Genomic DNA, 13119 nt, shown 5'->3' with positions numbered 1-13119 from the left:
CAATCACTCGCCGTTATGATGATTTTCAAAGAATTATTACGTTACGGATACTATCGATGCATAATTATGCTTATTTTATGTTTCATACATATACCTTAAATTTCGCTTAACGTGTTGGTTGTATACCTATTGATTTGATCTTGAAGTATTTAAACAACTGTTTAGTCTCAATATGTTATCTTTTATATATCTAGAAAGGAATATCATTCTTTGATTTACATATAAAAGGTTTAAAGTTTGGCCGTTCATTTCAAATCTTCTCAGATCTTAATTCTCTCATCAGTTAGTTCAAGTTAAGATTCAATCAAAACACCAAGATTCTTGGAAATTTATACTCAAAAGTCTTATTATAGGTTGAGAATTATAATACAAATCAGTTCAAGTCAGGTATTGGGACAAAATATCAATATCTAGTATATATATAAGTTATATTTTCCCAAATTCATATTCAATGGATTATTATTCAAACACATCTACAATTCATAGACATACAATATAGATCAATCCAAAATGTTATTCAAAACTTCATCAATAATAATCACATTACTTTCATTCTTTACATTTCTTCAACCAACATTAGCAGATGATCCAGAAACTTCATATACAACATTAACATTAACAACAAATTCTAAAACAGTTATAACAACTTCAGAATTACCACAACCAACATTAGTTTGGGCAACTGGATATGATGAAAATGGTGAATTACGAACAACACAATCTACATATACTCAAACGTTTGCTAAATTTTGGACAAAAGTAAGTGATGTACCTGCTGGTTCTATTGGATTAGGTTCAATTACTGGTACTGTTGGTACGGTGAGAGTTTATCCAAGTACAACTGTTTCAAATATTAGAGCTAAAAGATGATTCAAACCCCCAATTTTCATATTTATTTCCAGATAATCATTTTGCATAGTTTTGTTTTCTTTGTTCTTCATTTCAATTTCTTGTTTTGGTTTCAGTTATTCATTCATCAGTTTAAATTTCGTTGTACTTCTCAGATTTGAGAAGTTTTTTAAAGGTTTGGTTTATAATCACTAGTAATAATAATAATCAAAGGGTATAATAACCAAATGCCTGGCCTTTATAAGATCTCCAGAGTGTAGTAATGATAAGCTTCAGAGTCCATGATAATGATTCAGCATTCAGCATGGATGTATTTGTAAGAGATCATCTTTGAGTCGATCCACCATAATAAAATCGAACTAAAAAATGACAGATTCCACGGGCACAAATATAATTTCTAAAGATAAGCACAACAAACATGTCACATAAACAAACAATAACATCAAAGTGAAAGTAAAGTACAGATTGTGTTGATAATGTCAAATACTAATAGACTAAGTTTGAGAAATAGTAGGTCAAGAAGTACGTCATCGTTCCAACAAATCCCTGAAGATCAACAAATTCAAGATAATCAAAGAATTCAAGAATTAAAAAATGATACAGTTTTAAATAATAATGATAACAATGATTCAAATATAAGGTCTGATCAAAATGATGGATGGAATAGTTTTCTGAATTTTGGATCTGAATTTTTGGAAAATAAAGGTTCAGTTGCAAGAGATCATGTATGTATTACAACTCACCCTCATGGCATAATAAAATATTGATATTAATCATTACAAACAGATGGCAAATGAAAGAACTTTTTTATCATGGATAAGGACATCAATGGGTCTTGCAACATGTGGAGTTGGTATAGCACAATTATTTAAATTAAATACAGAGACAGGTCATAAAGGTAATGAATTTTTAAGAAAAATTGGTAAACCAGTTGGAGGTGAGTAATTAAAGAACTTTAACTGAATACCAGAGTTTCCCATACTAACAAATATATATCAGCTTCATTTATATTAATTGCTATAATATGTGTTATAATGGGTCTTTTCAGATTTTTTAGTACACAACATTATTTAAAACAAGAAAAATATCCAGCTGCAAGATTATCTGTTACAATTTTAGTATTTTTAGTCTTAGCCGTGAGTATAATTAATAAAGAGATTATATATCTTATCATAAGTACTAACATTATAACAGGTTAGTATAGTTACTTTAGTATCGGTGTTGTATGTAAATTCTACAAGTTTTTAAAATATACACCAATTATTTATATAGACATTTAATGTTAGGTGAAAGTACAAAGCCCTAATCCATCACGTGCTTCTCATATAGGGCTTCATATGTGTGGTGTATGGATGTAGCTAGCCTCTTTTAAAATCCAAAAACACACAGAAAAACAAAACAAAAAAAATTGTTTGATTTTGAAATTTCCTGGTAATCGCCACACGGAAGCGCACTGGCTCTCTGCTTAGCTCCGCGAATGTCTCTGTCTATCTTTCTGTGTAGGCTGGGAAAGTTAAGATTTCTCCCAGTGAGAACTAGGCAGACTCTCTACCTAGAAACTCCCAACTAAAACATTTTGTCGCCCATCTGTCTGCCTGTCTACGCTCTGCCTAACAACACTTTCTGCCTAATTTGATATTCCCAGCAAAAGGCAACACCGACACTGTGAAATTTGACAGAATTCAGTCACATTTGATTTCCCACGAAAGGAGAAAAAAAAGTCAAAGTCAAAAAACTGAATTCTACAATTACCATTATATAGTTAATATCAACACAATCAGAACAAATCATTCAAAATGGTATGTGAATAGAAGGTAGAAATATGTGGGAATGAAGTGAATGAAAGGAAGAGAATCATATGAATAGAGAGAGAAGATCTGTAATCACAAAAGAAGAGTGTTATTCATCTATGTTAAATTTTGATCAATGAAGAAAAAATAAAAGTGGCGTTAAGAGACATCAACTACAAATGAATTAAAGGAGTAGAAAGAAAGGGATCATTTCACTGTTAATCATCATATTTCAATGTATTCAAAGGGTTTCAAGTGTCATACTTTTTAAATGCAAGATCTATAAGGTCTATAGTAAAAACACTAGTAAAGCAAGAAAGTACTATGAAAATCCAACAACACAAATCACAAATGAATATTTAATCAATCAAGACTCCTCACTAATCATTCCCACCAACTATGATTTATAATTGCAATATACTAACAAAGTTTCTTATAGGGTAAAGTTCACGGTTCTTTAGCTCGTGCTGGTAAAGTTAAATCTCAAACTCCAAAAGTTGACAAACAAGAAAAACCAAAAAAACCAAAAGGTAGAGCTTACAAACGTCTTTTGTACACTAAAAGATTCGTTAATGTTACTTTAGTTAACGGTAAAAGAAAAGCTAACCCAGGTCCATCTTCAGCTTAAGTTTAATTAAAATTTATAAAAAAAAAATCTTATATATTACAATTAAATTTATCAAATAAAATTCAAAAGAGATGTACATTTTTAGCTTTGTTTTCACACAGGTTCCATAATGATTCATATGTAACAAATTATTGTGCTGCCTATATATTTTTCGGAATGGTTTTAATGTTATAACTATTTAAAATTAATCAAATTGTAAAGTTATTGTAATGTCTATCATTCTCCCACCTTTCGTATCATGATATTCTCAGTTCTTGAGCTCTAACTTCTGATTAAGCTTGTAATTTATATCAATTTACGGGTAGTATTATGTATAGTGAAAAATCTCGAGAAATCTAAGCGTGTATAAACTGAAAAAAAATTTAGACGCATACATAAATGTCTATCTAGAACCTCTATCATCAACCACATATCCAACCCACCCTAGATAACCAAATGTCAGATACAGAATCCATAGGAGGTGATCTTTTCCAAGAACCAGAAGGTTATTACAAACCAAAACCAGCTGATCATTATGCTAAATATGAACGTAAAACTTCAAAAGAACCTAAAACTATAAATCTTAAATTAATTGGTTCATCACCATTATGGGGTCATTTACTTTGGAATGCTGGTATTTTCACTGCTGATTATTTAGATAAACATTCTGATGATTTAGTTAAAGGTAAAGATGTTTTAGAATTAGGTGCTGCTGCTGCTTTACCAAGTATTATTTGTGGTTATAATGATGCAAGAAATGTTGTTTGTACAGATTATCCAGATGTTGAATTAATATCGAATATTGAACATAATATTAAAACTGCACCTGGTCTTAATCAAGAGACAGTTACTGTTGATGGGTATATATGGGGGAATGATTATGAACCTTTATTCTCCAAGATTAGAAATGATTCAACTCATCAAAATAAAAAATTTGATTTAATTATATTATCAGATTTAGTTTTCAACCATACTGAACATCATAAATTATTGAAAACTTGTCAAGATTGTCTTGAACCAAATGGGAAATGTCTTGTTGTTTTCTCTCCTCATAGACCTTGGTTATTAGAAAATGATTTAGAATTTTTTGAAACTGCAAAAGAATATGGTTTTAAAACTGATAAAATTGATTTAGTTCAATGGAAACCAATGTTTGAGGAAGATCAAGAGACTGCAGAGATTAGAGCTAGAGTTTATTCATTCTTTTTAACATTTGATAAATAGAAGTTGCATATTTAGAAAATAAAAATCGCATAGTGTATAATAATAGAGAATTTGAAAATACTACATTAGTTGTAATCAATTTTAACACAAAAAAAAGTAACGAACGAATAACATTAACATATACATAAAACATAACATAAATTAACCAGAAACAAAAATTTCAACAAATAGTTCATAAAAAAGTATAATCAAAAAGTCATAAATAAAAGAAATCAGATCAATAATTATATATGATCATGATGAACATGTTCAAATCTTTTAGCAAATTGAGATTCAACTGATTGATAATTACAACCAATTAAAACATTATCACCTTGATTAAAAGCAAAACAAGTTGAACCTGAAGAACAAGCTGAATTTACCCATTGACCCCAATTACAAACTGAATATTCACCATTTGCAGAGCATGCTGTAGATCCATGTTCACAATCTGTTGGTTTACCATCATATTGACCTGATTTATAATTTTTATTTAAACATTGAGCTTTTGAGATACCTGATAATGAAGAACATTCATCTGGGATTTTTGATGGTTGATTACCACCAGTTGGTTGAGCAGATGCTGCTGTTTGACTAGTAGAATCTTGTGCTTGTTCTTGTTGTTGAGTTTGACTTGATGTTAAAACACTTGTGAATGAAGATGGTGAAGCTGAAAAGGTATTTGTTGTGACTTCTTGGTATGATAAAGAGTTTGAAGATTGTTGAACTGGTGCTTTATATTGACCTTGATCAACTGAAATTGAAGCAGCTTGAGTTTGAGATGAAGGTTGATATAAACCATTGTTGACTGATGAAGTTGATGCTTGATATTGACCATTGTTGACTGATGAAACTGGAGCTTGGGCTGATGCAGATGGTTGATATAATCCATTGTTAACTGATGAAGTTGAAACTTGAGCAGAAGATGGTTGTTGATATTGACCATTATTAACTGATGAAGTAGAAGTGGAACCTGCATTAACACCAGTTGAAGATGAAGCAGCAACAGTTGAAGATGAAGCTTGACCTGAAGAGTTTGAATCATCATTACTAACACTACCACCTAATGAAGATAAAGCTTGTTTAATTGCATGAGCAAAAGTACCACCATTGACTTTATTAGTGAAAGCTTGAGAAGCATCCCATAACATAATACCACCAAAGTTTGCATTTGATCCAACGGTAGATAATGTTGTTTTAACAGTGGAGATATCAACATAACCTGAACCTGCAGCTGATTGAGCACCAGGTAAACCAACGAATAATTTAATATTTTTATTTGGTGAAGTTGATTTAGCGTATTTTGCCCAAGTATCCCAATTGAATTGTTTATCTAATGAACAATAATTGTTATAAAATTGGATGAAAGCGAAATCAATATCAGCTTGTGCTAATAAATCACCAACACTTTCATCTGGATAAACACATTGAGGAGCAGCTGAAAGATAATATTGTTTAGAACTTGATGAGAATTTTGTTCTTAAAGCTTTAGCTAATGCAACATAACCTTCTTGGTTTTTATTTTCAATATCAAAATCAAAACCATCAACTGCAGCATCACCAAAAGGTCTTGTATCAGATTCACCTTCACCGAATAAGTTCCATAAAGTATCAGCGAAGTTTGTACCATCAGAATCACCAGTGAAACCATAATCACCATTTGCACCACCTAAAGCAAGTAAGATTTTTTTACCCTTTGATTGACATGATTTAATATCTTGACCAATACTTGGACATTTCAAAAGACCATTTGAAAATTTATCAGAACAAGCTGAAGATAAATCTAAAGTTGGGGTTCCACTTGAACCTGGGAATGAACTTAAGAAGGATAAAACAACAACGTCAACATCACTGGAATCACAATAATATGATAAATCTTCTTGAGATCCAGCAGAAGCTTGACCCCAATAAACAACGACATTATCTTTGGAATCAGCATCGAAAGCTGTAACAGTGGAAGCTAAAGTAGCTAATGATAAACCTTGGAAAATCTTTGAAAATTGCATGGTTTAATTATTTTGAGTGTATAAGTGTATAAGGGTATCTAATGAATGTTTAATATATGTTTTGAAAGAGTGTTATAAATGTATGGAATATAATAATATAATGAAAGACTAATAGTAAGTTGGTATTAAAGGAATGTGAGTGTACTAGTCTTTGATTGTATTGGGTATCTGGTTTTTAATGAATGAATATGGGTTGATGAGTATCAAGATGAAACCTTAAAATGCAGGATACTTTACCAGATATATATACTTGAACTGAACCAAAGATGAAACATCACATAACCATGGCTGGTGTATGGCGACAAGGGATGTAAGGTACTAAGCATCCTGGGTATCTTGGAATCCTAGGGAACCCAAGGGATCTCAAGTGTTCCACTGGTTCCAATGCATGGTGAAATCTCCAGAAGGTCTAAGATTATACGTCAATCTTGAAAGTTTAAAGCTTGCAAAATGCCCGATGATCGCGTTTTATTGTTTATATTTGTGTGTCCCATACCGGTGAATTTTAGCATTTTTGCGCTGGCTAATTACGCGTTTTGTGCCTGTTGGACTTCAGAACTTGATGAAATGCTGGTTGGAGCTGAAAGAAAAGCGGAACAACCAGAAGAGTACGAACAGAACAGAGAGAATAGTATGAAGAGCAAAGCATTAGCAGAGCCTCAAAGCATGGAACCATCGCAGAAGCAAGGAAGATGTAGCCCCAAGTTCCAACTGACTGAAACGCTGGAAAACTGAAATGTTTAAAGTCATTTATTTCATTACTATTCGTAAAGATCATCATTTCCTATTTTGCTAACTAACCCTGTTGGTGTCAAGGAATATCTCAATCTCAAACTCAGACTTGAATTGAGATCTAGTATTGTCAGAGATTAAAGGAACTTTGCAGAAAACAACTAAAGATTCTTTGAAAAGGGGTTCAAATAAAGTATTCATTAACATGTTACAACTTACAACTTTAATCTTACGCGATTATTCATATAATTGCATCTCAGATCTAAATTTTAATCCTTTTTAATAAATTTAATGCATCACTATGACAATCTTCTTATTTTATTGTTGATTTTTAGCTCAATTGTTCAGATCCTTAGTGTGTTTTTCAACCCTTTCAACTTTTTCATGCTTATGCTTATGCTTCGCGCATTAAATGAAAGGTACTGTTTGGGTAAAACCCTTTGATCTGGATCAGATGTATTGGTTTTTACTTTAGCTTAGATATATGTTTTTGTGGGTGAATGCTTCATAGAGTTATTATTGTTACATGATGAATCAATTAGGGCTTGATCTTGTGTGATTATTGTTTGTATGAAATTGTTTCATCTTGAATCTTTGAAGCGCGATTAGTCAAATTGAACCATAAAGTTCGGATTCACAACTTTCAAGAACTAGAACTACATTGACACTGTTTGGAATTGATTAAGGCCTTTTCTCTATTCGCCTTCTGGACTCTTCCATGATGGTCGTATTCAATTTGCTCTCAGAATCTCTTATAGGGCTCTTCATCAATATATTCTTTAAGATCTTCATTACCCCTTGCAGATGATATAGACTCTAAAGAAGTTAAAATAGCGATTATTCAATCGGAACTTTAACTAATGAGCTTAGAGGTCTTTAGATCAAGCACTAATTGAGCATTAAGCATCATCACAAATGAACTGATTTCTAATCGCAAACAAGATAAGACACATTTACGAGGTTATAGCTTATGATTATTAAATTATATTAATTTCATCAAGTTACACCTCATTAGGGCAGAAGAATTACAACATAAATACGTCGTAAATGCGTTAATCATTATATATTAAGTTCCGCTGATTAATAGATGCCAGATCTAACTTCTATATTGGTTAATTATCGCATTGGTATAATCTAATCGGAATGGGAATAATGGAATTTGCTTATAGCTATAAGATGCTCAACATCTAACACCAAAAACACCAGAAACATAATAGCTTCATCCTAGCAAAACCATCAATAAACAAACCAATAGGGAAACTTGAATAGTTTTTGAAGGAGTAACAAGTTGAACACCACTTGATTTTGATGATTTTTTAGTATTGGATTCCAAAGTACTTTTAACAGATTTAGCAAAATTATCACCAGATGAATCTTCATTTGAATAAGCTTGTGTAACATCCCATAACATAACACCTCCAAAGTTGTTATGTGAACTTATGTTTTGAACTGTTGTCTTTACAGATTTGATATCAACATACCCTGTGGCTGCTGCTGATGAAGAACCTGGTAATCCTAAATATAATTTGATATCTTTATTTGGTGATTTCTTTGTTGCATATTCAGTCCATGTATCCCAATTAAATTGACCATCTATTGAGCAATCATTATTATAAAATTGAATGAATGCAAAATCAAGTTCAATTTCATCCATCAAATCACTAACACTTGCATCTGGATAAACACATTGTGGAGCAACTGATAAATAATAATCTCTTGAAGATGATTTAAATTTTTCTTGTAATTTTTTAGCTAATGCAACATAACCAACTTGATTTTTATTTTCAATATCAAAATCAAATCCATCTATAGTTGAGTTCCCAAAAGGTCTTGTCTCTGATATTCCTTCTCCAAATAAATTCCATAATGTATCTGCAAATTCTTCAGCTTCAGAATCACTGGTGAATCCATAAACACCAGCTTGTCCACCTAGTGCCAATAAAATCTTTTTCCCCTTTGATTGACATTCAGTGATTTCATCACCTATATCTGGACAGTCTAAAACCCCATTTGAATATTTATCAAAACAACTTGTGGCAAGACTTAATGTTGGTGCACCATTATATCCAGGATATGCATTTAAAAATGAAAGTATTATGATATCAACATCATCTGAATCACAGTAATAACTTAGATCTTCTTGTGTACCTGCTGATGCTTGACCCCAATATACTGCAACATTGTTTTTGGATTTATTATCAAATTCTCCAAAGACTGTTGTGATTAAAGTTGAAGTTATTATTATACTTGGGAAAATTTTTAAAAATCTCATCTTTCCAAATCTAGTTCTCAAAACTATGTTATATGTCAAACTGAAAACAACGAATTGTGAAACTTTATATATACAGGGAGTACTCAAATTTTATCAGAACTTCAGGTAGAAATTTTCATTTTAATAGACTGGGCATTAACAAGTATATTTATACCTTTTGAAAAATTATCAACCCCATGCTCATCACTCATCATCTACAGCTATGCATAAATTGAGGTAAAAATAGACATGTTTAAAACCCTGTTTATGATTGATGAAATGTATCTCAAGTACTATGTCATGCATAAATTTTAGTGAATTTATGACAGTTTAACGTTTTTAATGTGAAAAAAGAACGGGTTTTCGTATACCTCAAATTTTGATTTGTTTATGTTTATCAAAATGAGGAAATGTTTAAGAGTTCGAAAAATTACCTGCTTATTGAATCATCTTTTTTTGCTTGAATTATCGTAAAAAATCAAGGGATATGTAAACGCGTTCAATTGAACCTTTTCGTAGGTACGTATATTAATTTGGGAGCTAGACTATTTTGAGTTCAGTGGTAGAATGAATTCTAAGTAACATCATGCGTAATATTCACTAAAATATTTTTAGATTGGTAGATATAGGAGCTGATTAAATCTAAATATATTTAACGGTGTTCTCGAGAAGTATCCAAGAAAATCAATCAGCGGCATCAAGAGTCAAGGTGAATTGTAATCCAGTATCACATCCATTAAGTGTTGGATTATCCTTTGAAATCAAACATAACTATAACTAGTCAACATGACGATGTTGTGTATAAAATCGTTATAGGTTTCGCGATTTTTCTATTACTAGTGAAAAAAAAAATCAAATCAGTCAAAAATCAAGATCTATATCGATCTGAATGCCCCAAAATAGGAAAATTTAACTCAAAAATAAAACTCAATCTAAACTTTAAAAAAGATCAAGATACACCTAATCTAATCTTGATTAATGTATGAAAAAATCAGCCAAAATGGCAAAAAAAAGATAATGAAGGATGCGAGGTTCGAACTCGCGCGGACAATCGTCCAGTAGATCTTAAGTCTACCGCCTTAGACCACTCGGCCAACCCTCCTTTGTTGAAGTTTTAAAACTATGCTGCTTACTGAGTTAGCTAATTCTCGGATATTTGCGCCCTTCTGAAATTTTTTTTTGCTTTTTTGTAGTATGAAGCTATTTAAATGAAATAATAATAGCTTTAGTATTTTTTTCTGTGATGTTTTCATATGATATACTATTTAGTTTTGTATTTTGTGGAATTTTTATTTTTTAAATTTTGGAATTTTTGAAAAGATGGATCTTACAATTTTTATTTTTACTTTTAAATTGAACAGAAAAATTTTCAAATAATTTTTTTTTTCCAATATTACCATATTTTATACTTTATTATTATATACCAAAGCTTCTATAGCTAAAATAATATTATTTCACCCACTAAAATTATTTAAATGTGTTATATGTTGAATTTTTAATACTAGAATGATTTCCGCTTATAGACGTTTATATCCGAAGGATCATATATATAAATAATATTATAATGATAAGTAGAATGATACAGTTATGATATAATTGACTGAGTAATCTTTGTGTAATCCCTTATTTTAACGATCATGTTAATTAATTTATATTTATTACGGTAGTGGTTACGTAATATTATCAATATATTCAAAGGGTCATTCTCATTTAATTATAAAAATCAACTATATACATTTTCATAAATTCATTATTTTAAAATTTTTCGTTCTTGTAACTCGTTCTGTAAAGCTTTATAAGAATTTATAGCATATGGAACTCTTTTAGCCATGCTTTTCATGATTGCAATATTCGATATACCACCTTTATATTTTTTGGCTAATTCTTTTCTATGTTCAATATTATCTATATTTTTGGATTCATGAAGATTATCATGTTTTAAAACTTTATAACCGAGTTTAGCAACAAGTTCTGGAAATTTTTGTGGTAACCGTGATTCAAAATCCTTAATTTTAACATCAAAGTTCCATCTTAAAATTTGCATTTCATTTGATAATTCGATTTCTTTTGTGGTTAACGGTGTACTTAATTTAACATCTCTATCGTAAATCATTTTTTCTCTTGCACGAATACGACGAATCCAATATTCACCTGCCTGACAATTTTTCAATCTTCCCATCATTTGATGATAAAATATTCTAAGAACAGAAGATTTTCCATCCCATTCTAATGATCTTGAGATACATTTCATTATTAAATTATAAGAATCAAAATTTGGTCTAACTTTAAATCTTTTTTTGAATGTATTTAACGTTGCAACCATTAAATCTATTCTACCCATTTCTGATATTGGTGCTAAAAACATATTTAAATGTGGAACACCAGGATTCAATCCCGATTCTTTATCACAGTATTCAACAATTAACCAAGCTGGCAAAAATTGGTTTTCTTGTGTAAAACTTTTTAATGTTATATTTATTAAATGTTCATCAATTGGTAATTGAAAACTTTCAATAATTTCAATTATATTACGACCATTGATGCCATTTTTCAAAGCAAGATCATTTAATATTGCTTTGATCAAAAATTGATCCATAGGTACCATAGACATGGTTCTATTTTCTAGCAATAATTTTTTACTAATTTCATCCTCAAGTAAATTATAAATTATATTCCAAGTTACCACATCTGCATCAATGCCTTTTTTTTGCATTTCTTTTAACTTCATTACTGCTACCTCATAAGGATTCACTGAGTGTCTGATATGTTTGGATGTTAGCAGAGTCTTCAGCAATATGTTGAATGTAGTTGTATTTTGTGAAACATTTTCTAGTTCCATTTGTACCAAGAGTTCATTACACGTTGATATATTCCATTTCTTAGCAAAAAAATGTATAGCATCATTATATGATTGTGTTGTTCTTAATGGTATTGTTGAAGAATTTAATGGATGAAACAAGTTTTTTAAAAGCTTTGGAATTATTCCATTGAATTTTGATGATTTCTTATAATGGAATGTACAATGTGTTAAAGTAAAAATATAATTTTCAAAAAGTTTGACATCATCACCAAATTCTGGCATTGGGGGTATCTCTGTATATGAATTTGATTGAATTTTACGGGTTTTAGTCACTGGATCATCTAATTTAATTGGTGATATTTGATTTGGATTCTTAGCTTTAGGTGTAATAATGACTAAAGTCTCCAAAATTTGACGAATGAGTGCTTGGTTTAGATTAAATTGAGACTCTGGATCATCTGCCAACATTTTTAACTTCTGACCATATATTTGGGACTCAGCTGCTTCTTTATCAAAATCTTTACTGTTCTCTATATTAGATCTTCTTAATGATGTGGGACCCAAGGCTCTTAAATGATCCTCTACCATCCTTCTCTCAAACATAGATCCTTTACCAACAGCACTGTAATATGCTTTGACCATGGATGCTTCATTAGAGAATCCTTCCTGTAAATAAAAAGGAGGTGGGAGTGCTTCTTTATGTTGTGTTGTGGGTAGTTCTTTAATTTCATTTATAAGGTGATTGGGAAAGTAATTCAAGTCACTTCCAGACTTGGGTACTATAAGACTCTTCTCTCTGCATCGCACTAGAAAATCCCTGAATGTTTTCACCAGACTCATCTTATGTTTTCTGGTTGTAATTCTGTTGATTTGAATCATCT

The 13119-nt window shown here is 30.8% G+C and overlaps 6 protein-coding genes across 6 annotated transcripts; 3 read left to right on the top strand and 3 right to left on the bottom strand.

Annotated features, from left to right (window-relative positions):
• Nucleotides 1-510: 510 nt before the first annotated feature.
• On the top strand, nucleotides 511-870 carry BN7_1310 (KRE1 domain-containing protein; the record flags this gene model as incomplete). Its single annotated transcript, XM_011278135.1, has 1 exon — nucleotides 511-870. The coding sequence occupies one exon, from the start codon at nucleotides 511-513 to the stop codon at nucleotides 868-870; it is 360 nt and encodes a 119-aa protein (XP_011276437.1).
• Nucleotides 871-1325: 455 nt separating this feature from the next.
• Nucleotides 1326-1616, top strand: BN7_1309 (uncharacterized protein; the record flags this gene model as incomplete). The annotated part of the gene is made up of 1 exon (XM_011278134.1): nucleotides 1326-1616. One exon carries the CDS (start codon nucleotides 1326-1328, stop codon nucleotides 1614-1616), a length of 291 nt encoding a protein of 96 aa, XP_011276436.1.
• A 2086-nt stretch (nucleotides 1617-3702) lies between these two features.
• NNT1 (S-adenosylmethionine-dependent methyltransferase) lies at nucleotides 3703-4470 on the top strand (the record flags this gene model as incomplete). Its single annotated transcript, XM_011278133.1, has 1 exon — nucleotides 3703-4470. One exon carries the CDS (start codon nucleotides 3703-3705, stop codon nucleotides 4468-4470), a length of 768 nt encoding a protein of 255 aa, XP_011276435.1.
• Nucleotides 4471-4694: 224 nt separating this feature from the next.
• Nucleotides 4695-6455, bottom strand: BN7_1307 (Endochitinase; the record flags this gene model as incomplete). Its single annotated transcript, XM_011278132.1, has 1 exon — nucleotides 4695-6455. One exon carries the CDS (start codon nucleotides 6453-6455, stop codon nucleotides 4695-4697), a length of 1761 nt encoding a protein of 586 aa, XP_011276434.1.
• A 1951-nt stretch (nucleotides 6456-8406) lies between these two features.
• On the bottom strand, nucleotides 8407-9459 carry CHT2 (glycoside hydrolase family 18 protein; the record flags this gene model as incomplete). Its single annotated transcript, XM_011278131.1, has 1 exon — nucleotides 8407-9459. The coding sequence occupies one exon, from the start codon at nucleotides 9457-9459 to the stop codon at nucleotides 8407-8409; it is 1053 nt and encodes a 350-aa protein (XP_011276433.1).
• A 1729-nt stretch (nucleotides 9460-11188) lies between these two features.
• On the bottom strand, nucleotides 11189-13078 carry AEP3 (Aep3p; the record flags this gene model as incomplete). Its single annotated transcript, XM_011278130.1, has 1 exon — nucleotides 11189-13078. One exon carries the CDS (start codon nucleotides 13076-13078, stop codon nucleotides 11189-11191), a length of 1890 nt encoding a protein of 629 aa, XP_011276432.1.
• Nucleotides 13079-13119: the final 41 nt, after the last annotated feature.

Source organism: Wickerhamomyces ciferrii, contig 00028 (genome assembly GCF_000313485.1).
Source record: "Wickerhamomyces ciferrii WGS project CAIF00000000 data, strain NRRL Y-1031 F-60-10, contig 00028, whole genome shotgun sequence".
Classification (NCBI taxonomy): domain Eukaryota; kingdom Fungi; phylum Ascomycota; class Saccharomycetes; order Phaffomycetales; family Wickerhamomycetaceae; genus Hansenula; species Hansenula ciferrii.
The sequence above is the reverse complement of the archived record's forward strand: the minus strand, read 5'-3'. Positions and strand labels throughout refer to the sequence as shown.